At 43.8% G+C, this 25,027-nt stretch overlaps 1 protein-coding gene and 1 non-coding gene across 2 annotated transcripts in view; one reads left to right on the forward strand and one right to left on the reverse strand.

The window, feature by feature from the left end:
• Nucleotides 1-9,443: 9,443 nt before the first annotated feature.
• Nucleotides 9,444-9,546, reverse strand: LOC121105570. Its single transcript, XR_005838182.1, has one exon. It is a non-coding gene; the product is annotated as a U6 spliceosomal RNA (small nuclear RNA).
• Nucleotides 9,547-16,881: 7,335 nt separating this feature from the next.
• The window catches only part of TICRR (TOPBP1 interacting checkpoint and replication regulator), a 43,684-nt gene continuing 35,538 nt past the window's right edge, over nucleotides 16,882-25,027 (forward strand). Inside the window, exons 1-3 of the mRNA XM_040642791.1 lie at nucleotides 16,882-18,940; nucleotides 22,871-23,147; nucleotides 24,278-24,516. Of these exons, the coding sequence (XP_040498725.1) occupies nucleotides 18,278-18,940; nucleotides 22,871-23,147; nucleotides 24,278-24,516 (1,179 nt within the window). The 5' untranslated portion in view covers nucleotides 16,882-18,277. The remainder of the gene's footprint in view (nucleotides 18,941-22,870; nucleotides 23,148-24,277; nucleotides 24,517-25,027) is intronic.

The following is a 25,027-nucleotide window of genomic DNA, read 5'->3' on the forward strand; positions in this document are numbered from 1 at the left end:
TTTTTTTTTTTTTTAAGATTTTATTTATCTGAGAGAGAGAGTGAGAGAAAAAGAGCAAGAGCACAAGCAGGGGAAGCTGCAGATGGAGAAGCAGGCTCCCCACTGAGCAGGGAGCCCATTTGGGGCTCGAACCCAGGACCCTGGGATCAGGACCTGGGCCAAAGGCAGATGCTTAACCAACTGAGCCACCCAGGCGCCCCTCTTTACTGTAAATTCTACACAATTGATTCACACAAATGCTTTTGTTGATTTTTGCCAAACTCTTGCATCCCTAGCCAACCCACGGTTGCTGTTTGCTGTGGCCCTAATGTGAATGTTGGCAAACACTTTTCTGGCTGATGTGAACGAGGAAGAGGAAATGAAATAGCCAAGACACGTTGGAACTATTTTCCAATGGTGGGAGAATATTTCCCCAGGGGTGTGTGTGTGTGTTATTCACAATGTAATGGCCACAGACATAACACCCTTTTAAGCTTAATCTGAGTTATTAACATTTCCCCATCACTTTCTTAAGTCTAGACAATCAATAAAACATTAAACCGAGGCTTGATTTGTGGTTCTTAGAACCGTGCGTGGCACATGGGAAGCACTACCAAAATGCTGGCTGTTATTTATTATTATCCGCGGTCCAAGTCACCCGGGGACGACTCCTGAGTTTGAGTAGGGCTGGCTGCTGGATTGTCTCCCCGTGTGCCTGCAGAGTTACGTTCCTGGTTCAAGTCCCAGAGAAAGCCAGGAAGGTGGGCAGACCCAGGTGGTTAGGGAGGAGCTTGGGCTGGGTAAGCGGATAATGCCGAGGTTCACAGGCAGTGAAAGTCTTCCCCTCCCGCCCACCGTGTGCTGTGAGGGGCCTGTGGGTGAATGGCTGGGGCCCAGGACGTGCATGGGTTTCACCCCTACAATGGCATCAATAGAGTTGAGTCAGAGCACAGCGTTTAGACATGGCTGCTATATATCATTCGGCTAATTGATTTGGATAGCTCTCAATATTCTGAATTTATGGGCGTGGTTTTCTTTTTCTTCTCCACCCCCCCACCCCACCATATCTACTGTACTTGATCTCTGGGAATCTTGGGAATCAAAGGCTCATGGGGTCCTAGGACCAAGGTGATACTACCCATTGAGCTCTGGGAACATCCGGAAGGAAGTATTCATCACAGGAGATTCTTAAGTTTCAAACAGGCCCCAGGGAAAATCTGCTGGGCGGCTTGGAAGGCATTCAGCTCTCCTTTGCATGATCTGATTCAGGAGACTAACACTTCCCTGCCAAGAAACATGCAGTTAATTGCCAAGGTAGACAAGACTGCTCTTTTGGCAGACTTCACCAGTGAAACAGTGATTCCCTCACTCAGCACCTGTTTTGGTGAGGCCGCCCCTGCATCCTGGGGCTTCACATCTCAGTGAGGGCTCGCTCCCCAAACAACTGAAGTTTGGGGAAGTGGAGGATGTGGGTAAAAAGGGCTCTGGTGGCATCCCACCAATGTTTTCTCCTTCACTCCTCAGTCGCAGGCCTGGAGAGATTAGGTGGCAAATACTCAGAGTTCTTGGCTGCAGACAGAACCCACTGGGGCGAGTGTAAGCAGAAAAGGCTTTTGGGTGCCTCTGAGAAGCACTGTGAGGACACGAGGCTGTGTTTGAGAGCTGGGACTAGACAGAGCTGCTGTCAGGAAGTATCATGGCCGCCCCAGTGGAGTGTGGCTGGATGTGGCCCCTCCCAGGGCTGATGCTGGGCGCACAGCTCTGCCACTACTCCCTCGGGCAGCTGGGTGCTTCTGCCACCCCCCACCCCCAAACTGGCACTCACTTTCCAACTGGTAGCCTCTGAGGTTTTGTCTGATCAGTGGACTGCGGTCTCACGTCTATGCCCTAACCGCAAAGGACGATGGGAAGGTACGTTTCTGGTTTCTACTTTAGGGAGACACAGACTCCAAAGGTGGAGGCCATCCTAAACATCAGAAAAGTGTCTGTGGGCAGCCAAGGGGAAGGATAAATATTTGCGCATAATCAGTGACCTAAAATCCCATGACTCAGACACCCCGGAGCCAACGACACTGCCTTGAGAAAGGCCCCTGGGCCCTGACCCCACTGCCTGGGTCCTGAGGTTCTCACTCTGCTGCTGCTAAAGCTGGTCCTGCCTCCTTACCAGGAGCCTTCATCCTCCGTGTGTCCCAGAAGTAATGGTTTAATTATTGCTTGTATGTTTGATTGGGTCTTTGTAGGCAAATGCAAATACTTTCAAGGGTCAGGCAGGTAAATGAGTGAAGGACGTGGACAGAAGAAGGATATGCTGGGGTCAGAGGGACTGAAGGGGAGGCCATGCCCCAGATGTTTCCATTTGGAAATATGGATCCAGTGACCAGATACTCTGTGGACTTCTCTACATGAAATATCCAGATTTAACAATAATTGGTCAAACAGTCTTGATCTGTTAAAAAATTTATTATAAAAAACTCCAAATGTACAGAAAAATAGAGTGATAGTATAATGAACACCCACATCTAAATATACTCATCACTCAGGTTTAACACTTTGAACATTTTGCCATGTTTCATCTACTTTTTTCCTGCTTAAGGATTTTATAAGTTTTCTTCTTATTTTGAGTAATCTCTATATGTGATATGGGGTTTGAACTCACAACCCCGAGATCAAGAGCCACATGCTCTACCAGCTGAGCCAGCCAGGGGGGCCATTCTGCTGAAGTATTTTAACGTAACAAAATCAGAGAACCTAATAAAATATTTTATCCTTAAATACTTCAATCGGTATCTCTTTAAAATGTAGATATTTTCCTAAGTAGTATCTACTTAATAATACTTAACAAATGCCTTGTCTTTACTCAGATTTCTTCCATACCCCAAAGATAATGCCTTAGATGGACTGTTCAAACCAGAATCCAATCAAGGACCAAGAATTGGATTTGATTGTCATGTGTCTTAAGTATTTTTAATCTAGAAGAAACCCCCACTGTTTTGTTTTGCTATTATTTTTGTGTGTGTTTTTACTGACACTGATTTGAAGAACTCAGACCAGTGTCTTGTTGACAGTCCTGTTTATCTAGATAGGTCTGATTGTTTCCTTGTGATGTCACTTACCTTGTGCCTTTATCCTCTGCATTTCCTGCAAACTGGAAGTTAGATCTAAAGGCTTGATTAAATTTACGTTAACATTTTGGCAAGAAGGTATCGTGGGTGATGCTGACTGCCTAATCCATGACCTCAGAAGGCACAGGACACCGTCCTATTAGTACAGATGTCAGATGAAAGACTGGGTTGAGATCATGCCTTACCTTGGAACTTTGTATTTTCTTCCTTAGTTCCATCATTGCTCCCAGAAACATTTTACCTGATGGGTTTAGCATCCATTGATACTCCTTTCCTGAATCAATTACTTCATTAGGGATTGCAAGAGGGTGTTTTCTAATGCTATGCCTTCGAGATTTATTAGCTGTCATTGTTCAGTAAGGAAGAGCTTCTTGTGTCATCAGCTGGGGCTACGTGGTTATCCTGAAACTGGAACTACTGGTTCTTCCTGGAAGGCAGAAAAAGAATGCATCATATTTTGGCTTTAAAATTTTCAGAGTAAAGAGTTGGTGTAACAACGTTGGCCAATACAGTAGTCCCCCTTATCCCTGGGGGGGTATGTTCTAAGACCGTGGATAGTGCTGAACCCCATATATGCTATGTTTTTTCCTATACGTACATACCTACAATAAAGTTTAATTTGTAAGTTAGGCACAGTAAGAGATTAATGACAATTAAATAGAACAAATATAATAGTAATATACCGTATTTAATATACTGTATCTAAGTAATATACTATAATAAGACTTACATGAATGCAGTCCCTCTGTCTCAAAATATCTTATTGTTCTGTACTCATTCTTCTTGTGATGATGTGAGATGATAAATGCCTGCGTGATGAGATGAAGTGAAGTGGGTGACGTACACTCAGTGACTTAGCTTTCGGCTACTATTGGCCCATCAGAAAGAGGATCATCTGCTTCTAGACTGCAGTTAACTGAAACCACAGATAAGGGGGATGACTGTAATGACAAAGTGTTCTCCTTTTTAAGTATCATTATGGACTGCTGGATTTTTATGTATTCAATGTTGTATAATTAATTACAGCCTTTATTCCTTTCTGATGCTCAAATTGTACTGTCTTTGGCCAGCAGAGCCCTTCAAGATGGGTTTTGTGGGGTTTTTTTTGACATCTCTCTGCTGCCTTTGGTCACTTTTCCCCTTTCAGGTGCAATTTGAGGGCTCACATTCCCAAGGGAACAGTTCCTGCTCAAGCCCTGACATTAGCCATATCTGCAAGAGTTTCAGGTTCCTTTTTCAAATATTTTAAAGGCAGTGGACAAGTTAAATAAATCATGTTCCTCGGCTGGATACAGCCTATGGCATGCTAGTTTGCCACCTCGGCGTTTAAGTTTCTGTGGTTTTATGCTACAAGAAACAGGCAATCGAATGTTTTTGCATTTTTTTGTTGTGATTTTGTTGTTCTTATTTTTTTATTACTGTTCTTAAACATCATGGATAGGACCCACCTATCCATTAATTACTACACTCACTGTAGCCTGTGAATATTCTCATTTCATGCAGAATTCTATGGAATAATTTTCTAATAATCTAGGTTTCCCTTGTCAGCTCCCAAGTTTGGTCCCACTTACTTAGGATTATGCTGTGCCCCTCTCACACCTTAATGACCCACAGCATTTTGGAATAGCTGGCTACCTCAAGCCCCTTATTGTGACAAGATGAGATCTCCATGATATACTGTTAAGTGGGTGGCAAGCAGCAGGGCCTTGGCAATTGGCATTCTCATCCCAATGCTATTGGGAGTAGACATTTGTATCACTTTTCAGGAGGACAGCATAGAGTCAAACAAAGGATATTCATTGATTCAGTTAACTGGGAAGACCTAGGGAGGGATGGCTTCAGGCATAGCTGGATCCAGGGGCTTGGCCAAGGTCATCTGACTCCCTATTTCTGGACTGTTTCCCTGACTGTGTTGGCTTTATTCTCATGAGACTTGATCTATATGGCAGGGAAGACGGCCTCCTAGAGCCTCAAGCCTGTATCTTTGTGGCTTCTGTTCGAAAAGGGAGAGAAAGACCCCCCTGTCACAGAAGCTTCCTATAAAGTCTCAGGGAATACTCTGATTAACTCTCTCTGGATCTTATGCCCATCTCTGAACTGAACATGCAGCCAGGGGAAGAGAGTACTCTGGCTGCCTCAAGTGACATGTTCCACCCTGTAGAGGAGAGGCTCACAGTGACTGACAGCCTACAGGGGCCAGAGAGAGTGGGGGCGGTGTGGCTCTTTAAAGGAAAAACAAAAGGCTGTTATTAGAAGAAGGGGGGAAAAGAATTCTGAGCAGGGAAGCACATCAGATGTCCCTTACATTTGGCAAAAAGGAGTCAACAAAGATTTTAAAGCAGTCTACCTTCCATCTAAGAGGATAATTCCACACCAAAGAATTCATGAAAAAAAAAAATCACAGACAAGGGCAGATTTGAGTCCAAGGATGTTTATCATCACAGTACTGTTTATAATAGCAAAATACTTTAAGAATCTAAATGTCCACTAAGAGAGATTAAACAACTTAGTGCACATCCGTGTTATTGGGATGCTAAGCAACTGGTGAAAACGATCATTATTTCCTTGTATTTCGTGACCAGGAAAGACCTCCATGATGTGCTGTTAAGTGGAAAAGGCAGGCTAAAAAGCAGCACACATATTATAATCTCATTTTTAAAATTGGGTATATACCCATTGGGAAATAAACATTGTCAGGAAACACATCGCAGGCTTAATAGAGGTTACCTTTGGGTGATTATTTCAACTTATTTAATTTGTTTATCTGAATTTTCAATGATAAGTACATATTACTTTTTAATTATATATATATATATATATATATATATATATATATTTTTTTTTTTAAGAAATCAGGATAAACACACAAAGACACTCAAAGAATAGACATATAACAAGTAAGGACACAAAAATGGGGATGACCTACGACCATGCCCACAATGTCGGAGATGCTCGAGTGCAAGGATTCCAGGTCTGTAGGCGCCTGTAGGGACATTGCACCCCTATTCATCCACTCTCCTTCCCTGTCATCTTCATGACTCACAGTTACCACACTCATTGCAGGGGTGGGGTGGGCAGGACGGGCTGACCAGGCAGGCCGCCACTGGCCCTCAGCTGAAAGAAGTCAAGTCGTCCTTGTCTTTTCTCTCCTCTGGCCCTGCCTGTGAAGACCACCTTTTCCCAGCCAGCCCTATCCCCACTCCAGGTCCTGCCAGATCTGGAAAGAGCAGCTCAGCCTGGTCCCTGGGCTCTCAGGTTAACTGAGCAATCACCAACCTAGGAGTAAAAGCCAGCAGGCCAGGAGGCAGGGAGGGGCCATAGTGACCTGGGAGGGTCCCATTGGCCTGAGGCCCTGACGCTCAGCTCCCCAGCACTGGCTCAGTGGACCCCATCCCAACTCTTCCTTTTACTCCCCGAGGGGCTGGGATAAAAGGCTTCCTCCTTCCAACGACCTCCAGCTCCAAACCAAAGTCAGCCCCTGCACAGTGCCTCTTGTGGGGTGCTGCAGCTTCTGGCCTTGGGTCGCCTCTGTGTCTCCACTTGGCGAATGCTGAATGATTTGTCCTCTAGAGGCCTTGATATCATCTAAATAGTCAACTATAACTTGATTACCTCTTTTAGACAAGCACAGTGGGCAGTCCTCTTGAGTTTCTAGTAGCAAATTGAAACTGCCAGAAGCTGACTCTCCAGTTACAGAGAGAACAAGAGCCATCAGGCACAATTTGCTAGAATTTTTGTTTCCCGAGAGAAAAGAAGGGGGAAAAAATCACTATGGTTAAGTGTTGGGAGGAAAGGACACTTCAAGTCAATAAAGGGAATATATTCAAGAATTGTCTGGAACACTCTTGTTCTATCATATAAAGTTCACATAAATTTTATATGTTACTCCAGGATATAGCTATATGTCTTTTTTCAACATTTTTAATGAAAAATTTCCAACATAATGATTTTCACAGTGAAAATATCCCTGTACCCAATTTCTACTACTATCAATATTTTATTCTATCTGCTTTATCATATATCTCTCCACCTCTCCACCCACCAATGCATTCTATTTTATTTCATTTTAAAAAATTTTATATATTTATTTGAGAGAGAGAGCGAGCGAGAGAGAGCACAAGCAGGGTGAGGGGCAGAGGGAGAAACAGACTCCCTGCTGAGCAGGGAGCCCGATGTGGGCCTCGATCATGGGACTCCAGAATCATCACCTGAGCCGAAGGCAGGTGCTTAATGGACTGAGCCACCCAGGTGCCTCCATCCATCAATACATTTTATTTTTTTATGCATCTCAAAGTAAATTGCAGACATCAGTAACTTCCCCCTCGTTACTTCAATATGTTTACCTTTAACTAGAGTTCAGTATTATTTGTTCATAGTTTAAAAAAAAATTTTTTTAAGTAGGTTCTATACCCAGTGTAGGGCTTGAACTCATGACCCTGAGATCAAAAGTTGCATGCTCTACCAAGAGAGCCAACCAGGTGCCCCTGTTTATAGTTTTTTGAAATGAAATCTATAAGCAATGAAACATAGAATCTTAAGTGTGCATATGCCCGATTTTCACAAATACATAAACCTATACACCCCAACCTCTGTCAAGATCTAGAACCCTACATCACCCCAGAACATTTCCTCACACCCCTTCCAGTCAATACCTGCCCCCAACCTCTCAGAGGACACCCCTGTTTGGATTGTTGCCACCATAGGTTAGTTTTACCTGTTCTAGAGCTTTATATATATTGAACCATCAGAATATACTCTTTTGTGTAAGGCTTATTTCACTCAACATAATGGTTGTGAGTCACCTATGTTGTTGCATGTACCAGTAGTTCATTCTTTTTTTTTTTAATTTGGAGTAATATTCCATTTTGTGAATATAGAACTGTTACCCATTTTCCTATTGATGGATATCTGGGTTGTTTCCAGCTTTTTGGCTATTATGAAGAAGTTGCTATGAACATTCCTATACAAGTCTTTTTGTGGACATAATTTCATTTCTCTCAGGTCAATAGCTAGAAGTGGAATTGCTGGGTCATAGCGTTGGTGTATAATCAGTTTTAAAAGAACTGGCTTTTTCCAGTGTGGTTGTAATATTTTACACTCCCACTAACAACATATGAGAGTTCTGGTTGCTTCTTATCCTCATTGGCCTTTGGTGGGGGTCAGTCGTTTAAATTTTAGCCGTTCTGTTGCGTTTGTAGTAGTATCTTACCGTTTTAATTTGCATTGCCCTGATTATTAATAATACTGTCTTTTTCGTGTGCCTATTATCCATTCATATATCATCTTTTGTGCAGGATCTGTTCGAATCTTTTTTTTTTTTAAAGAGTTTATTTTGACACAGAGAGAGAGAGTGCGAGCACACAAATGGGGAGCAGCTGGCAGAGGGGGCGGGAGAAGCAGCCTCCCTGCAGACCAGGCTTGCTTTCCTGAGAAACATTTGTTACTCTCAAGCCACAAAGCTATTCTCTGTTTTCTTTTCAGAGCTTTATGGTTTTAGCTTTTATGTTTGCATCTATGATTTGTCTTGAGTTACATTTTGTGTATGGTGTGAAGTAGGAGTTAAGGCTCATTTTTTTTTTTTTCCTATTTGGTTATCCAGTTATTCCAGCCCCATTTATTGAAAAGATTTTTCTCTTCCCCTTGGATTGCTTTGACACCATTGTCAAATACCAAATGACTAAACAAGTGTGAATCTCTTTTCAGCTCTCTGTTCTGCCCCCTGATTTATTGGTTGATCCTTATAATGGTACCAGGTTATGTTGATTAGTATAGTTTTATATTTAGTCTTGAAGGAAGGTAGTGTAAGTCTTCTAACTTATTTTCAAGATTGCTTTGGATATTCTAGGTCCTTTGCAATTCTGCATAAGTTTTAGAATCAGCATGTCAATTTCTACAATTCTATAGGCCTATGGAGATTACGATTTATGAATTGAATCTGTAAATCAAATGAGAATTAATAGTACTGAGTCTTCTAATCCATGAACATGGTATGTCTGTCCATGTGTTTAGATCCTTTAAAAAATTCCCTCAGGAATGTTTTCTAGTTTTCAGTGTGTAAATTTTGCACATCTTTTGTTAAATTTATTCTTAAGTATTTTCTGTTTTTTGTTTTTATTATAAATTGAATTATATATATTTTTAAAGGAGGGCAGGTGTAGAGGGAGAGAGAGAATCTTAAGTGGCTCCACGCCCAGTGTGGAGCTTGAGGCGGAGCTTGATCTCACAACCCTGAAATCATAACCTGAGCTGAAATCAAGAATTGAACGCTTAACTGATTGAACTACCCAGGCATCCCCAGATTGGATTGTTTTTTAAATTTTACTTTTCAACTATCTACTACTAAAAAATATGGAATGCTTCACAAATTTGATTTCATCCTTGTGCAGGGACCAAGTTAATCTTTATCATTCTCGTTTCAGTATATGGGTTGCCAAAGTATAAAAACATAATATGATCCACTCTTGTGAATTTTTAAGATACACTCCAGGCAAGGAAATCCCTTCTTTCCTGGGGCTCCTTGTGCTCCTCGTATAGGGCCACAGACCCCTACACAGAGCTGTGCCCAGAGTGCCTTCTCCTCTGGGTCATCATCTGGCTCTCCGAGGTTGGATGCCTACGTTCTCCACTACAAACTCCACACAATCACATCAGCTCTGATTTTGTAAAATGGTTTATCAGACCTAAAACATGGTGACAAAGAATGCTTCCTGAGCCAGGACCTGATCTATTGGCTCATTCCTCACACTCATCCCCAAATCCTACTGGAGAAAGAAAATCCTGTCTCATGGACCCGAGGATAGCCAGAAAGAGTGACAAGAGAGGCACATCTGTCAGGCTCTTTAAAATCTATTTCTAACCCCCTGCGGGGCGGGGGGGTGGTGGTCACTGTGAGCCTTTAGGAGAAGACAATGCCTTCCTCAAAAGTTGGGTGGGCACAGCCTGCAGGCGCTCTTGGATCACACGGACACTTCTCTTCAGCCTCAGATGAGACTGGCCTGACATGCTTTCTAAGCTAACCACAGTTTCACATTCCTCTTTGTTTTAGTTGTAGTGAAATACACATATAATGAAATTTACTGTTTTAACAATTTTAAAGCAAACAGTTCAGTAGCAGTAAGTAAGTACATTCACACTGCTGTGCAAGCATCACCCCCATCCACCTCCAGGACTGCCTCTCATCCCATATCACAGTTCATCTTATAAAATATTTTTCATCTGAATTATGCTTTTGAGGAATGAACTAAAAGAAGATTCCCCAGCCCTTCACTCCTGAACCACTTGGCAGTCCTGAGATTCACAATGTGATAGAAATCTTTCGTCATGGCACCTATTCGTGGGTCCAGGCCTCACTGGCTCAGTCCAGCCCAGGGCTGTGAAACCGCAGGTCCCCCCCTCCTGAAGGGGGGTGGCTGGATTCCTAGGGGGTGGAGCCTCCAGATCAGCTTCAGCTTTCCCCTCTGGTCTGGCCTTGGATCCCTTAGGGAGATTGCAGTCCTGCCCACCCCCCTAAATTGTCTGGAGTTTCTGTCCCTTCCCACCCTTCCACCAGGCCTCACAGCTTTCCTGAGCCTCTAGAAGCCCCTTCAAGTATAGAGGGGAATTTGAGACCCTTCCTCAAAGGTGAGGCTAAACCCCCCTTAGCAGAGTCTGAGCCTGATGATCATTCTTACAGAACTGCCCTAATCTGTGTGGCAGATTCAGGTTCTGTGCAGTAGAACTGACTTCAGAGAAGGAGTTTCAGCCTTCTCAGTGGCCCCAGGACCGCTGCATTAGCCCCATCTCCCGATGGGCTTCTGTGAGGAGCCCAGGATGCCTTCCCAGGGGACCTTCCATTCATCCTTGGGTTCTCACATCAGTGAATGGACCCAGTGTTCCAAACCATTTCCACTTCCACAGGACCCAGGGGGAGGGTTTCTGAGCTCTGTGCAGGCCTGATAAGGCAGGCCTGGGCCATGCCTCACTGGCTGCAGCCACAGCTTGGCTTTCTCAGCCAGAAAAGAGGGCCAGTCCCACAGACTGTGGGATCATACTGGCCCTCAGACCCGGTTTCCCAGGGAACACTGCTGGGGTAGGAGTAGATGTGAGGTTTGAACAAGAGATTGGAGTCCCAGGCCTTTGGCCAGTAGAGGTCAGAGAGATGACAGGACAGGGGTGAAGCAAGCACCACCCAGCCTGTACCCCACTCCACCCCATCTCTGAACCACAGCCCTGCTCCTCCAGTAAGTAGAGGGAACACTCAGTGAGCTGTGTGACGTCCAGCAACTTACTTAGCTTTTCTGAACTGTTAAAATGGAGATTAAAAAAAAATACATACCCAGAAGGGTTTGGGAAGATTAAATGTGAGTGTTCCTAGTGCAATGCCAGACACTCAAAAAGTGTGTGATAAACATTTTCCTTTCTGCTTTCTTCTCCCTAACAGCTTTACGCACATTGCTCTGGGTCTGTCAAGGAAGCTAGGCAAGCTGGCATTTCCCAGAAGGCTCAGGAAAGCCACTGTTTTTTCTTTGTGCCCAGGAATATTGCCACAAATGGACGGCTTCCCCCTAGACCACCAGGGAACTCTGGAGCCCCAGGACCCTGAGCAGAATGGAGAGTTGAGCAAATGGCTGCTGTGGACGAGAAACAATTTCCTCAGAAGACCCACCCCTTATCCAGACCCACCAAGGGCACATACTCTTCATGTCATTGCCAGGAAAAATTCCCAGACCTGAGACCTCAAGGCTCCCTGCCCTACGGGAGCTGGAATGGTCCAGAAGGGGGGGTGTTCCAGGAGAGGAAGGACATTTCTGTCATCATCGCCCTCAAGTAGGAACTGGGGGGGAGTTTAGTGACTTGTCTCGGCCCCACCGCCACCCAATTCAGCTAGAATCTTTGAGGGGTAGGGTCAGCTTTGGATAGTTTTTTAAAGTCCTCAGGTGCTTCTAATGTGTAGCCAGGGTTAAGAACTTCTGGTTTAGTCCAACCTCCTCATTGTAGAGATGAAAACACACAGGGGGAGGGGCACCTGGGTGGCTCAGTCATCCTGATTTCCGCTGGGGTCATCATCTCAGGGTTGTGGGATCAGGCCCTGTGTTGGGCTCACACGCTGGGCTTGGACCCTGCTTAAGATTCTCTCTCTCTCTGAAAAAATAAACAAACAAAACCCACACACAGGGGGAGAAAACCCCAGAAAGGCTGAAAGAAAATATTTAAAGTGAAAGCGTATAGTGCAGATTAGTTGTGCTGAAGAGGGAAGCTATTATGATTTCATTATTTCTACTATTGCTCTAGACAAGGCTGGCTTCATGGACACGTGCCTTGTATGGTCACACAGGCCCCCCACACTTAGAAGGGCCCTGTGCCTGGTTTAATGCTCTGCTGTTGCTGTTTTGAAATTAAAAAATTTTTTAAATCTTTTAAAGATTTTATTTATTTATTTAACAGAGAGAGCACAAGTAGGCAGAGCAGCAGGCAGAGGGAGAGGGAGAAGGCTCCCTGCCGAGCAGGGAGCCCGATGTGGGGCTCAATCCCAGGACGTAGGGATCATGACCTGAGCCGAAGGCAGACGCTTAACCAACTGAGCCACCCACGTGTCCCTGAAATTTTTATTGTTTAAAATAAGGGGTCCTACATTTTTACTTTGTACTGGGCCCTGCTGGTCCTGGCCCTAGATCTCATGGCTCTTAAAAGCAAAGTGGATTATCATCCCATTAAAGAAAGATGGAGAACACAGGGCTGAGAGGCTTGCTGGATGTGGGGCTGGCCTGGGCCTCCATTGCCAGTTAGGTCCCTTCCCTGGTCCACTCTGTCAGGGGAGGAGGCTGTCCTTGGATCTCCTGGGGGGAAGCAGTGTAAGAGTTTCAGTGCTCCTTCTTACTAGCTGTGAGAGGCCCTCTGAGCCTCAGTTTCCTCAGTAAAAGGGAGGAAATAATGCCCGCCTTGCAGGATTACTGTGAGGAGTGCCCAGAATCACGACTATCCCTCTAGATGCTGGAAATAGGTGACTTCCCCTCCCTTCATGGGAACACAGAACACATCGTTCCCCAAAAGAATGGGACCCACGTGCTCCAGGTGCAGCCTTGTCAGCCACCCCAAGGTCCTTTTTTCTCCCTGAGAGCCCCAATTACAGTAAGTTCCCAGACTTCAGCTTTTCTTACCCAAACGAAGGACAAGCAGTTCTGGGGAAAGCTTTCATTCTGGAGTGGGGCATGTAGGCTTGGGAGCCTTTAGTGAAGGGTTGCTGCTACTGCCCTCTGGTGGTAATATAGCTGTATCTGCACAAATTCCTAACCTGGGAAATGCTTGATAACATACTACATTTCAATTACAAAAATAATTTATTGCCACTCTGCTAGACACTAGAGAAACATAGACAGATAAAGCACTGTTCTTGCCCTCTAAGAACTCACAGTTTATAAAGTAAAGCAAACTCTTGGGGCGCCTGGGTGGTTCAGTCGTTAAATGTCTGCCCTTTAGCTCAGGTCATGATCTCAGGGTCCTGGGATCCAGCTCAGAGTTGGGCTCCTTGCTCAGCGGGGAGTCTGCTTCTCTCTCTGCCCCTCTCCCTGCTCATGCTCGCTCTCTCTCAAATACATAAATAAAATCTTAAAAAAAAAAGAAGAAAGTAAAGCGAACTCTTAAAGAGCTGGAATAGAGTGTGATGTGGTAAGTTACAATAAAAAAGACTCCTGGGGCACCTGGGTGGCTCAGTCCTTACGCATCTGCCTTCAGCTCAGGTCATGATCCCAGCGTTCTGGCTGGGCTCCCTGCTCAGTGGGAAGCCTGCTTCTCCCTCTCCCACTCCCCCCGCTTGTGTTCCCTCTCTTGCTGCCTCCCTCTCTGTCAAATAAATAAATAAAATCTTAAAAAAAAAAAAAAGACCCCTGACTTCTGGTTCCAGACACAATGGGGTAGACATATTTACTCCTGTTCTTCCCACTAAGTATAGCTAAAACCCCTGGACATCCTATATAAACAGACAGGAGAAGACTCTTTGAGGTTGAGAGAAGAGGCAGACTTGCTAGCAATCTTGAGACGCAAAGACTGACACGGCAGTGAGTTCCTTGCGTTTTCTTTTACCCTTTTATATTTGACTGGATACTGGAGAAGCTGGTGTCCTAATACCTCAACGGCTGCAGACCACAAAAAGCCCCCAAAGGAGTCTGCTTTCTCTAGTGAAAAGACCAGGACAGGGGCAGACAAGCAAGACAGAAAACTTGTAGACAATAATCACTCCCCAAAAAAACCAAAACCAAAAAACTAAACCAACGATATCCCAGCCCCATCAGCAAAGACTGAGTGGGAGCCTACACTTGCCCCCGTGCCAGGCATAATGAGGCAGTGGAGATCCCTTCGGGAACCTCGACTCCCAAATCCATCCATCGGGAACAAGATGTCCTCCCTGCCCCTGCTCAAGTGATGTCAGAGGAAGCACTGGGGAGAAACAGGACTGGCACAAACAAAAAGAACTCTCAACCCAGGATTCTATATCCGGTGAATGTCCTTCAGGAATAAAGGGAAAATAACGACAATCTCAGATGAAGGAAACGTAAGGAACTTACTGCAAGCAGACTTACCCTAAAAGAATGGCTAATGGAAGCTGTAAAACAGGAAAAAAAAAAAAAAAAAAAAAAAAAAAGAAGGAATCTGAGAACATCAGGAAGAAAGAAAGAACAATGGAAAAAGGAAAAGTATGGGTCAATAGCATAAGCTTTCCTTCTCTTCTTAAGTTTTGTAAGTTAAGTTTGACGATTAAGGCAAAAATGATAACTAATGTGGTTATCAATATTTGTAAAGGAAATAGTTAAGACAATTTTAAGTGAAGGAGGGTAAGGGACTCAAAAGGAGGTAATATTTCCATACTTTATTACAACTACACTTCACCAGCCTGTGGTAAGTTATATGTACATATTGTAATACTCAGATAAAACACTAAAAAATCTAGACAAAGAAATACACTAACAAACAAAATTGATAAAATTAAATTTAAAAAAATGTTCAATTGGGGCACCTGGGTGGCTCAGTCGATTAAGTACCCACCTTCTGCTCAGGTCATGATCTCAAGGTCCTGGGATCAAGCCCCTTGTCAGTCTCCCTGTTCAGAGGTGAGTCTGTTTCTCCCTGTCCCTCTCCCTCTCCCTCTGTGATGTCTCTTGCTCTCATTCTCTCTCAAATAAATAAATAAATAAAACCTTTAAAAAAATTAAAAATTTAAAAAAATGTTCCCCAAAGGAAGCAGGGGAAAAAACAGAAAATCAAAAAAACAAAGTCAAAAAAATAAGATGGCAGACTTAAGCCCTAATAATCAATAATATATTATACATGGATAGTCTAAATACATCAATTAAAAGATGAGACTGGCAGAACAGATTTTTTAAAATGACTCAGGGGCGCCTGGGTAGCACAGTCGTTAAGCGGCTGCCTTTGGCTCAGGGCGTGATCCTGGCGTTCCAGGATCGAGTCCCACATCGGGCTCCTCCGCTGGGAGCCTGCTTCTTCCTCTCCCACTCCCGCTGCTGTGTCCCCTCTCTCGCTGGCTGTCTCTCTGTCACATAAATAAATAAAATCTTTAAAATAAAATAAAATAAAATAAAATGACTCAATTATGTCACATAAAGAAACTCACTTCAAACAATGATATAGATAGGTTGACAGAAAAAGAATGAAACAATAAAATGACTCAATTATATGTCACATAAAGAAACTCACTTCAAACAATGATATAGATAGGTTGACAGAAAAAGAATGAAACCAGATATACCATGCAAACAGTAATCGAAGAAAGCAAGAGAGCTATATTAATAGCTCAGTGTTTCAGAGCAATGAAAATCACCAGTTACAGAGAGAGAGAGATATTACATAGTGATAGAAGGGTCAATCTACTAAGAAGACGTAGTAATTCTAAATGTGTATGCACTGAACAACAGAGATGCAAAATATATAAAGCAAAATAATGATAGAACTGAAAGGAGAAATAGACTTATCCACAATTAGAGTTGAAGACTTCGACATCTCTCTCTCAACAACTGCGAGAACAACTAGACAGAAAACACAGATACAGAAGAACTCAAAAACACCACTAACCAACAGTATCTAATTGGTATTTATAGAACATTCCACTCAACAATGGCAGAATATACATTATTTTCAAATGCTCGTGAAGCATATATGAAGATAGACAATATCCTGGGTCATAAAATAAACCTCAATAAATTTAAAAGAATTGAAATCATACAGAGTGTGTCCACCAAATCAATGGAATCACAGTAGAAATAAAAAATAGAAAGATAACAGGGAATCTGCAAACAATTGGAAACTAAACAACACACTTCTAATTAATCCATGGGTCAAAGAGGAATTCTCAAGAGAAATTTAAAAATACATGGATATAAGTGGAAAAAAAATACAAGGTGTCCAAATTTGTGGGACACAGCTGCGCTGAGAAGAAAATTTATGGCACTAAAGGCATATCCTTAGGAAATCCTTAGGAAAGAGGAAAACCCTCACCTCAACAATCTACATTCTCACTTAAAAAATCTAGAAAAAGAAGAGCAAAGTAAACCTAAAGCAAAAGGAAGAAAAGAGTAAAGAGCAGAAATCAATGAAATTGAAAACAGAGGGGTGCATGGGTGGCTCAATCAGTTAAGCATCTGTCTTGGGCTCAGGTGGTGATCCCAGGGTCCTGGGATGGAGCCTGGCTTGGCGCTCCCTGCTTCTCCCTCTCCTTCTACCGCCCCCCCCCCCCCCCCGCTTGTGAGCGCGCGCTCTCTCTCTCTCAAATAAATGAGAAATTGAAAACAGAAAAAAATCAATAAACTGAGCTCATTCTTTGAAAAATCAGTAAAACCGATAAACCTCTAGTAAGATTGATATAAAAAAAGAGAATACAAATTACCAATATCAAGAATGAAACAGGTTTCACTGCAGACCCTGCAGACAGGCGGAGTCCTGCCCTGAACCCACAGCTTTTACCAAGACTCCCAATGTCATCCTCATCATCTGGATTTTAACCCCTGACAGCTCTGTATATCCCTGAAGGGGACCTTGACCCACGGTTCCCCATTTCCTTGACCTTCCTCCAGTATATCATAAACGACTCCCCCTTTGTCCTCAGCCTCTACTGCGAATATTCCCTTTACCTTCTCGCCCTTTTGGAAAACTGGCTTCTTCTATTTACAACAGGAAATACTTTTTATTCATTAGGTATATTGCCCCCGACTATGAAACAGGAAAATACAGAATTATAGAAAATTTAGAAAAGTGTAATATATATATACTTTTTAAAAAAATCAGCATAATGTCATCACCCAGAAACCATCACAGACAACTTTCCGTACAGTTTTATCTTAACAGTTTAAAAATACACAAAATCGGGGGTTCTGTTTCGCAGTCCTTTTTTCATCTAACGTTACATATAAAAAGCTACATGATGTTCCTTCCGTTTAGGGTGTACCATACTTTGGTCATTCGCATTTGAGCTGTTTTCCAATTTTTCTCAGGTCAGATAACTCTATGATGTACATATGTCTTTTATTTGGATCTAATTACCTACTTCAGAGGAACTCCTTGAAATTATTGGGGCAAAGGAAGTGAACTTTAAATTGTTAATACTTTTTTCTTAAATTACGGAAAACGAAAGTCTTCATCATCGGATTCTACTCCGTAGAAAGTCGAAGTGGCTTCATCCCAGTTTGAGTCAGACCATCTCCAAATCCCTCCCAGTACCAAGTTTGCAAAGTCTTAGTAAACACCTTCCAACAGCCCGCACCCACGCCTGCGCACAATTGCCCAAACGCAGGCCTCCAGCCCGAAAGGGAACCTTAAGGACACGCCCCCGAAGCACAACCTCTTTAAATTTTAAAACTAAGGCCCAAGCCAATGAATGGTAAGTTTCTCCGGGAACACGGTGCCCCACTCACAGCCACGCCCTCCACCAATCAGGCGGAGAGCTTCTCCGTCGTCCTTCCAATCAGCGCCAAGGATGGATGTGACTCGCGTAAGTTACGTAAGGCAAGCGACCAATAGGAGCTGACTTTCGGGGCTGACTCCGCCAATGGCAGGAGCACTTGGAGAGCGCGGGAGCTTTTCCACCAGGGCTCCTGAGGGAAGCGGTGAATGGCGCTGGGTCTCTGAAGCTAGGGCCGAGAAGAGAGCCGCGCGGGTCCCAGCCCGAGCCCCGGGGCGGCTGCGCGGCCGACATGGCCTGCTGTCACAATGTTATGCTGCTGCTGGACACCGCGGGCGGTGCCGCCGGCCGGAGTCCGGTCCGGCGGGCCGCCCTGCGCCTCCTCACCTACCTGAGTTGTCGATTCGGCCTAACCAGGGTCCGCTGGGCCTTCAAGTTCTTTGACTCTGAGGGGGCGCGGAGCCGGCCGTCCCGCGTGTCTGACTTCCGCGAACTGGGGGCCCGCTCCTGGGAGGACTTCGAGGAGGAGCTGGACGCCAGGCTCGGGGACGGCGGCCACGGCGCCCACCTGCCGGGCCCGGCGCCCAGGGCCAGCCACACGCACAGCGCCCTGATGGAGACGCTGCTGGACTACCAGTGGGACCGGCCCGAGATCACGTCGCCCACGAAGCCGATCCTGCGCAGCAGCGGGAGGAGGCTGCTGGACGTGGAGGGCGAGGCCAAGGAGGCCGAGACTGCTCTCGGGGGCTTTGTGAACGCGGTCTTCCTGCTGGCCGCCTGTCCGCATTCCGAGAGGGAGCTGCTGCAGTTCGTGTCCGGCTGCGAGGCCCAGGCCCAGCGCCTGCCTCCTCCCCCTAAGCAGGTGATGGAGAAGTTGCTGCCCAAGAGAGTCCAGGAAGTCATGATCGCCCGAAAAATCACCTTGTACTGGCTGGATACCACCGAGTGGCCTAAGGTAAGCTCGTGGTAAACTCGGCCTTGGCGCACGGTGCCCTGCTGGTTGACCAGAACCAGGCAGCGTCTGCAGAGCAGGCGGGAGACCCAGAACGAGACTAGCGTGACCAGCATGTGTCCCTTCAGAAGGGAAGACCTTTGGTCACAAACTGGGACGATAGGTAGGTCCTTGGTACATACTAAGGTAAGCATTTAAGGCCCTTCACCATTTGGGCCCTTATCTGCCTTCCCAGGTTCTGTTTTTCCTACACACAACGAATGCTCCAGCATATTGAAGCATCGTTTAGTCGGTCAACAAATCTTGACTGCGTGTTCTGTCTTATAGGTCACCCCGAAGGCCAGTGCTCACTCTTCCATGCCGGTCTCAACTTCTCTCTAACGCCTTGCCCGTGGCAACTACTCACTCTCAACTTGTGAATTTCCGTGCACTTTTGTGGCACTTACCCTTTCCCCATTATATGTTCCAATTGTGCAAGTCTCTCACCTTCCATCTAGTATAAAAATACCTCAGAGGCAAGCACACACACACCTTTGTATCCCCTGCAGAGGCATATTGAACATTGTAGTTCAGTAAATATTTGTTGACCAAAGGAATAAATTTAGGTACTCACAGTCCTAAATGGCTCATTTGGGTTTTTGTTGAGGTATTGGGGCCCCCGCTCCTGTTAGGTACCCTGAGATAAGTTTTTTTTTTTTTTTTAAGATTTTTTAAGATTTTTTAAGATTTTTGTTTTGTAAGATTTTAAGATATTTGAGAAAGAGAACGAGTGGGGGAGGGGCAGAGGGAGAAGCAGACTCCTTGCAGAGCAGGGAGCCCCCTCCACCCAGAGGGCGGAATCCCAGGACCCCGAGAGATCATGACCCAGGCGCCTGATAAGTATGTATTTTTAACCCCACCATTTTCCTCCTGTCACATTCATTTAATTAACAAATAGTCATTGAGAAGCCATTGCACCGAGTGCCTAGTACACTGTTAAAGCGGAGGGTGTGGTGGTCAGTTGAGGTGGTTTACCTCCTAGTAAGGAAGATACATTAAACAGATAAGAATAAGCCGGTGAGCAAGATTTGGTAGAAGGGTGTGTGTGTGGGGGGGGGGAATGACTTGAACAGGAAGGTTGGGAAAGAACATTCCAGGCAAAGAGCAGGTATAAAGATTTGTACTGGAAAGGAGCTTAGTTTGTTTCAGAAAGCACATGTCTCTAGGGCCTAGGCGGTAAAAGCACAGATTTTCTTCAAATTGATGGGCAGTGGCTTAACCAGGTGAAAGATGTGATTCCACCTCCTGGAAACACATGTGAGTAAACTAGGAGTGGGTTAAATTGCAAGATTACAAATGGAAAATGAGCAGGTACTTAAGGAATGATATATGTTGTTAAAATTTCCAACATGCTTTCACATACAAAGCCCCCCAAAGATGTGGTAAATGCAAAATAAGGCTGCAGTGGCTTATAAAAGAAAAGGAAAGAACAAAGGTGTTTAAGGGGATTGTAAACATTTGATGGAGAAAATGGAATCGTAGAACTTAAAATTTGTTAAGGCAGCAAATCAAGTGCTGGACATAGTACACAACACATAACTGCTTGACTTGGGATAATTGATACTAAATCACACCAAAGACTTTATTCTGGAATTAAATCAAATACTGGCTAGAAATAAATCTTAGCAGATGGGGCTTGGAGATTCTCCTTTTTCTCTTTTTGGAATAGCATTACGATAAGTAGGTTGACAGTATCTTTTTAAACATCTCTTCCAGTTCTGACATCCCACCATCTGAGGGGATGGGTCTTTGAGGCTTCCCTTCTGACATCTGCTATGTTGTTTACCCTAAGAAAATGCCCATAAAAAAGCTTTTCTGGAATTCTTTTTTCTGGCAAAGAGTCATCTTTTCCTCTTGAAAAAGCCTCTGCCCAGCCACAGTGCAGAGATTGAAGGGGGCTTTAGGTTCTGTCCTTGGAGAGCTCTCACTACAGGGGTAGAAAGAAGGGAAGGAGAGAAAATCCAGGTCCCGTCTTGAGGAGCTCACAGCCTGGGAAACAGAACTGGAAGAAACAGAACCTGGGCTCAGACTGGGGGAGGAGGGATCTAAGCACAGAACTCTTGCAGGATAAAAGAGAGCATAGGAGACCTCTGGCATGCTTTCGAGTCTGATTTATTCAACACACATTTATTACATATCTGCTAGGTGTGCTGGATGTACCATTAGTGAACCAGACAGATATAGTTCCTGCTCTCTTGGACTTTATAGTCTTTTTCTTTTTTTTTTTCAAGATTTTATTTTTTTTTAGGTAATCTACACCCAATGTGGGGCTTGAACCCCGATACCAAGAGTCCTATGCTCTACTGACTGAGCCAACCAGGTGCCCCTGCATTTATAGTCTTGTGGACATTTATAAATCTCTAAATTTGAAACTCACTAAGACTTGTCTCTCCTTTAATCTGTAATATGAATAAAAATGAAATATGTAACCATACTCTATTAGTGATTGGTTTTTTTTTTAATCATGTGCATATATTCTCATCAAAAGTTGATGTCTTTTTCAACTCTTATTAAAGCTTTACCTTTCAGTTGATAAGCAGATTTTTTTTCCTGGCTGTCCTCTAGCCAGAATGTCTAACAATCTCAACAAATTTTTTGTTTCCCTTTGGCAGAAAATCCTAATCAGGATCTATGGTATATGAACTAGTACTATTCTCCCCCATAGCAGTGAGCACAGGCGTGGACATATGGATGGTAATAGCAAATATTAATTGATTAATTTCCAAACTGGCATGTATAACTGGAACAAAAGTGTTACAGTATATTGTTTATCTTCACTGCACCAGATATTTTCTGTTGTGCTCTGATATTTTCTATTCTGGTTTTCGTTGATGCTGATCATGAGCCAGTCATTTGAACTATCAAAAGATCCATCCAAGTCCACCAAAGGGTCATGACTCTCATTTTAAAAGCACTATCCAAGATAGTTCTTGGTTTTTGGACTAGTCTATTCTTGCCTTGCTGTGACCTTGGGCACTCTTATGCCCCTTTTTGAACTTGAATATAGGAAACATTTGGAGATGACCTGGAAGATCTCACATTCCATAGCAATTTGTGGTCTATAGTTGTTAACTCCCGTAGAGTAGACAAACCACCGTGATAATTGTATTTTGGGGTAGGCGCTCTTCTGTCATGTTCCTATACTACTTGAATATTGTCATGTTATATTGTGATACTGAGTTAAATATTTCATGTTATTGCGGTTTTATTCACTCTACCCCCAACTTTAAGATTCTAGACGACTGGGACTAGGTCTTGCTAATCCATGGCATATGAAGTTTGCTCAATAAAAGTTTGTTAAACGAGGTTGAATAAACAATTGTCTGTGTGTGAGGAAATAAAGACTGGCACAGAGAACACAGGATTTGAGGTAGATTACCCAAGTTGGAGAAGAAGGGGAAGCACAGGAAACAGAATGAACCAAAGCATGGAAGATAAAATACGGCTTGTTCAAGAAACAGTGAATGGTTCAGTGTGCCTGGAAGGTAGCGATGGGTGAGGGAAGATAATGTGTTTGGAAAGGTTGTTTAGGGCTGGGCTATGCCCGAGAATTACTGTGTCATGGAGGCAGCGGAAAGCCCTTGAAAGCTTTTAGAGAAGTAGCACGATCAGATTCATGATTTGGAAGAATCCTTAGAGCAACGTGGAGGACAGATGAGAGGCAGAACACAGACTGGAGCGGCTGGAAGTAAGAGTCCAGGGGAGAGATGACAAGGGCTGTAGTGAGAGCAGGCTGTACAGTAATGGGATACTGGCCGTTTGTGTGTGGCTTAATACAATAAGTGAGTAATTTGATCCTTTAATGTAGTTGTCTACTTTCTCCTGCTCTCCCCAAGCTTTATTTATGGATGCCTCATTATAACTACCTGAATTTCTTTGTAATTTTTATTTTAGTTGTGGGAATCCCCGGACCACCTTGGGTACTGGACAGTGTGTGAACTGCTCCATCTTGTAGGAGGCACTATCTTACCGTCCGAAACTTTCAGCCGGGATTGTACTAAAGCTGGGAAAATACTGCTTGGTAGTGAAAAAAAGCTGGCAAGTGAATCTCCCCTCTCTTCATGGATTTCAACTCTGCCACCTGATGCCACTTTAAACTGTTTGCTCTATAATTCTGCATACGAGGCCTCATTTCCACGGATGGAAGGAACATTATTTCTCCCTGTTGAAGGTAAGCAAATACTCCTTTGGGGGGCTTTATGGTCTCAGGTACATAGATTTCTTCAAGGCAAGCCCATGCTTTTCACTTCTTTAGAGTCTCCAACAGCCTGGGCACTCGATTAATGCTTGTAATTAAAAGGTGTCTGTGCAGAATCAGGTACCACAGGAAAGTGTCGAACACGGGCACAGTATAACTGCCAGCCCATCTACAAAAAGAACTAGTGAGTGATTTTTAAAGAATTTCCCAGCTGTTGAAAAGAAGGATAATACTGTTCAGGTGCCCAAGCAAAGGGGTGGTATGATTTCCTGCCTCATAGAAGAGACTGATAAATGGAAGACCATAGAGAAGCAATGAGTGATTAAGAGAAGAAATAACAATCAGCAGCCTCTGAAAATGGTGCTTGTTACCAGGGAGAGCCAACATGTTAGACTCTTCATAAGTTTACTATATGATCTGCTGTATAGTGAATCTCATTTCTGAATCCCATATCCACACAGGAGTCTACTCTGTAGAGATGTATACATAAAATCATGTTATATACATTGTGTGCAGTTTAAGGAAATTTAAGAGTGGTTTTGTTTAAGCAGTTTTATCATATATATTCTTTAGAATTTGATGTGGTATGCTGTATTTTACGGGTTTAAGCAGTGTTGTCTTTTTTGTAAGTCACGAGTATTGCCTGAATACTTATTTCTAAGGCATAATTATTGAGAAGTTCTGACCTTTAGTTAGACCCTTGTGATCCCGTTCATATGTAACTCTTCCTGTAGAACGAAGTGCACTTGCTCTGCTAGCCCGTTGGCAGTGGGATGAGGGTTGAAGTGTGAATGACAATACTAGTATCACACTGACAGTCTCATTTTTTTCTTCTATTAAATCTGTTTTTAGTAACGATTACATTAGAATTTTAATATTCCTTATTTTTTTTTAAAGATTTTATTTATTTATTTAACAGTGATAGAGACAGCCAGCGAGAGAGGGAACACAAGCAGGGGGAGTGGGAGAGGAAGAAGCAGGCTCCTAGCAGAGGAGCCTGATGTGGGGCTCGATCCCATAACGCCGGGATCACGCCCTGAGCCGAAGGCAGACGCCTAATGACTGCGCCACCCAGGTGCCCCAATATTCCTTATTTCTAACAGGCAAAGAGGCTCCAGAAACATGGACGGTCACCCTAGAGCCCTTGGCCATGCATCAGAGACATTTTCAGAAACCAGTCAGAATTTTTCTAAAAGGCACAGCAAGCCAGTGGTCTCTCCCAGCAAGTAGCACTTTGGGCACTGAGAGCTGGATGCTGCAAAGTCCAGAGGAGAACACATCAGCTCAGCGGATGTTGTTTCAGCAGCTGGTAAGCAGGCTGACTGCCGAAGAGTTACACCTGGTAAGTACCGGCGCCTGCGAAATTATTCTTGTCTCAAAGCACACTGGTGAGGTGAAATGAGTGTGTTTATGAAGTGCCAAGGATTGTTCTCCATGATGTAGTTTCAGTGACACGTGTCGCATATGATAGTGCTCCTTAGTGAAGAAACAGTTTATAAAATTGCATGTACCTTGATCCCAATGAAGTTAAATTATATTCACGTGGGGAAAAAAAAAAGCAGTGGGCCGAATGGAATGCAAGCATTAGTTTAGGGTGGTGAACAAATGCCTGGTTTCTCATTATTTTGTAGATGTTCTATTATATATTTATTAACTTTATATATTAAATATCATTTTTTAAAAGCCCTACACTGTAAAATTAGATGCAGTAGTGTTCAGTAGTTACACAAACTTAGAAATGTCTTCTGAAAAATACATATATACCCAGATTTGATTGAAAGGTCATGGTTATTTTTAAACAACCAGCAAATTTCTTATCTTACTTTGTCTTTTGCCTTTATTATCTCAGAAGG

This window comes from Ursus maritimus, unplaced genomic scaffold (genome assembly GCF_017311325.1).
Source record: "Ursus maritimus isolate PB19 unplaced genomic scaffold, ASM1731132v1 scaffold_27, whole genome shotgun sequence".
NCBI classification, from domain to species: Eukaryota; Metazoa; Chordata; class Mammalia; order Carnivora; family Ursidae; genus Ursus; species Ursus maritimus.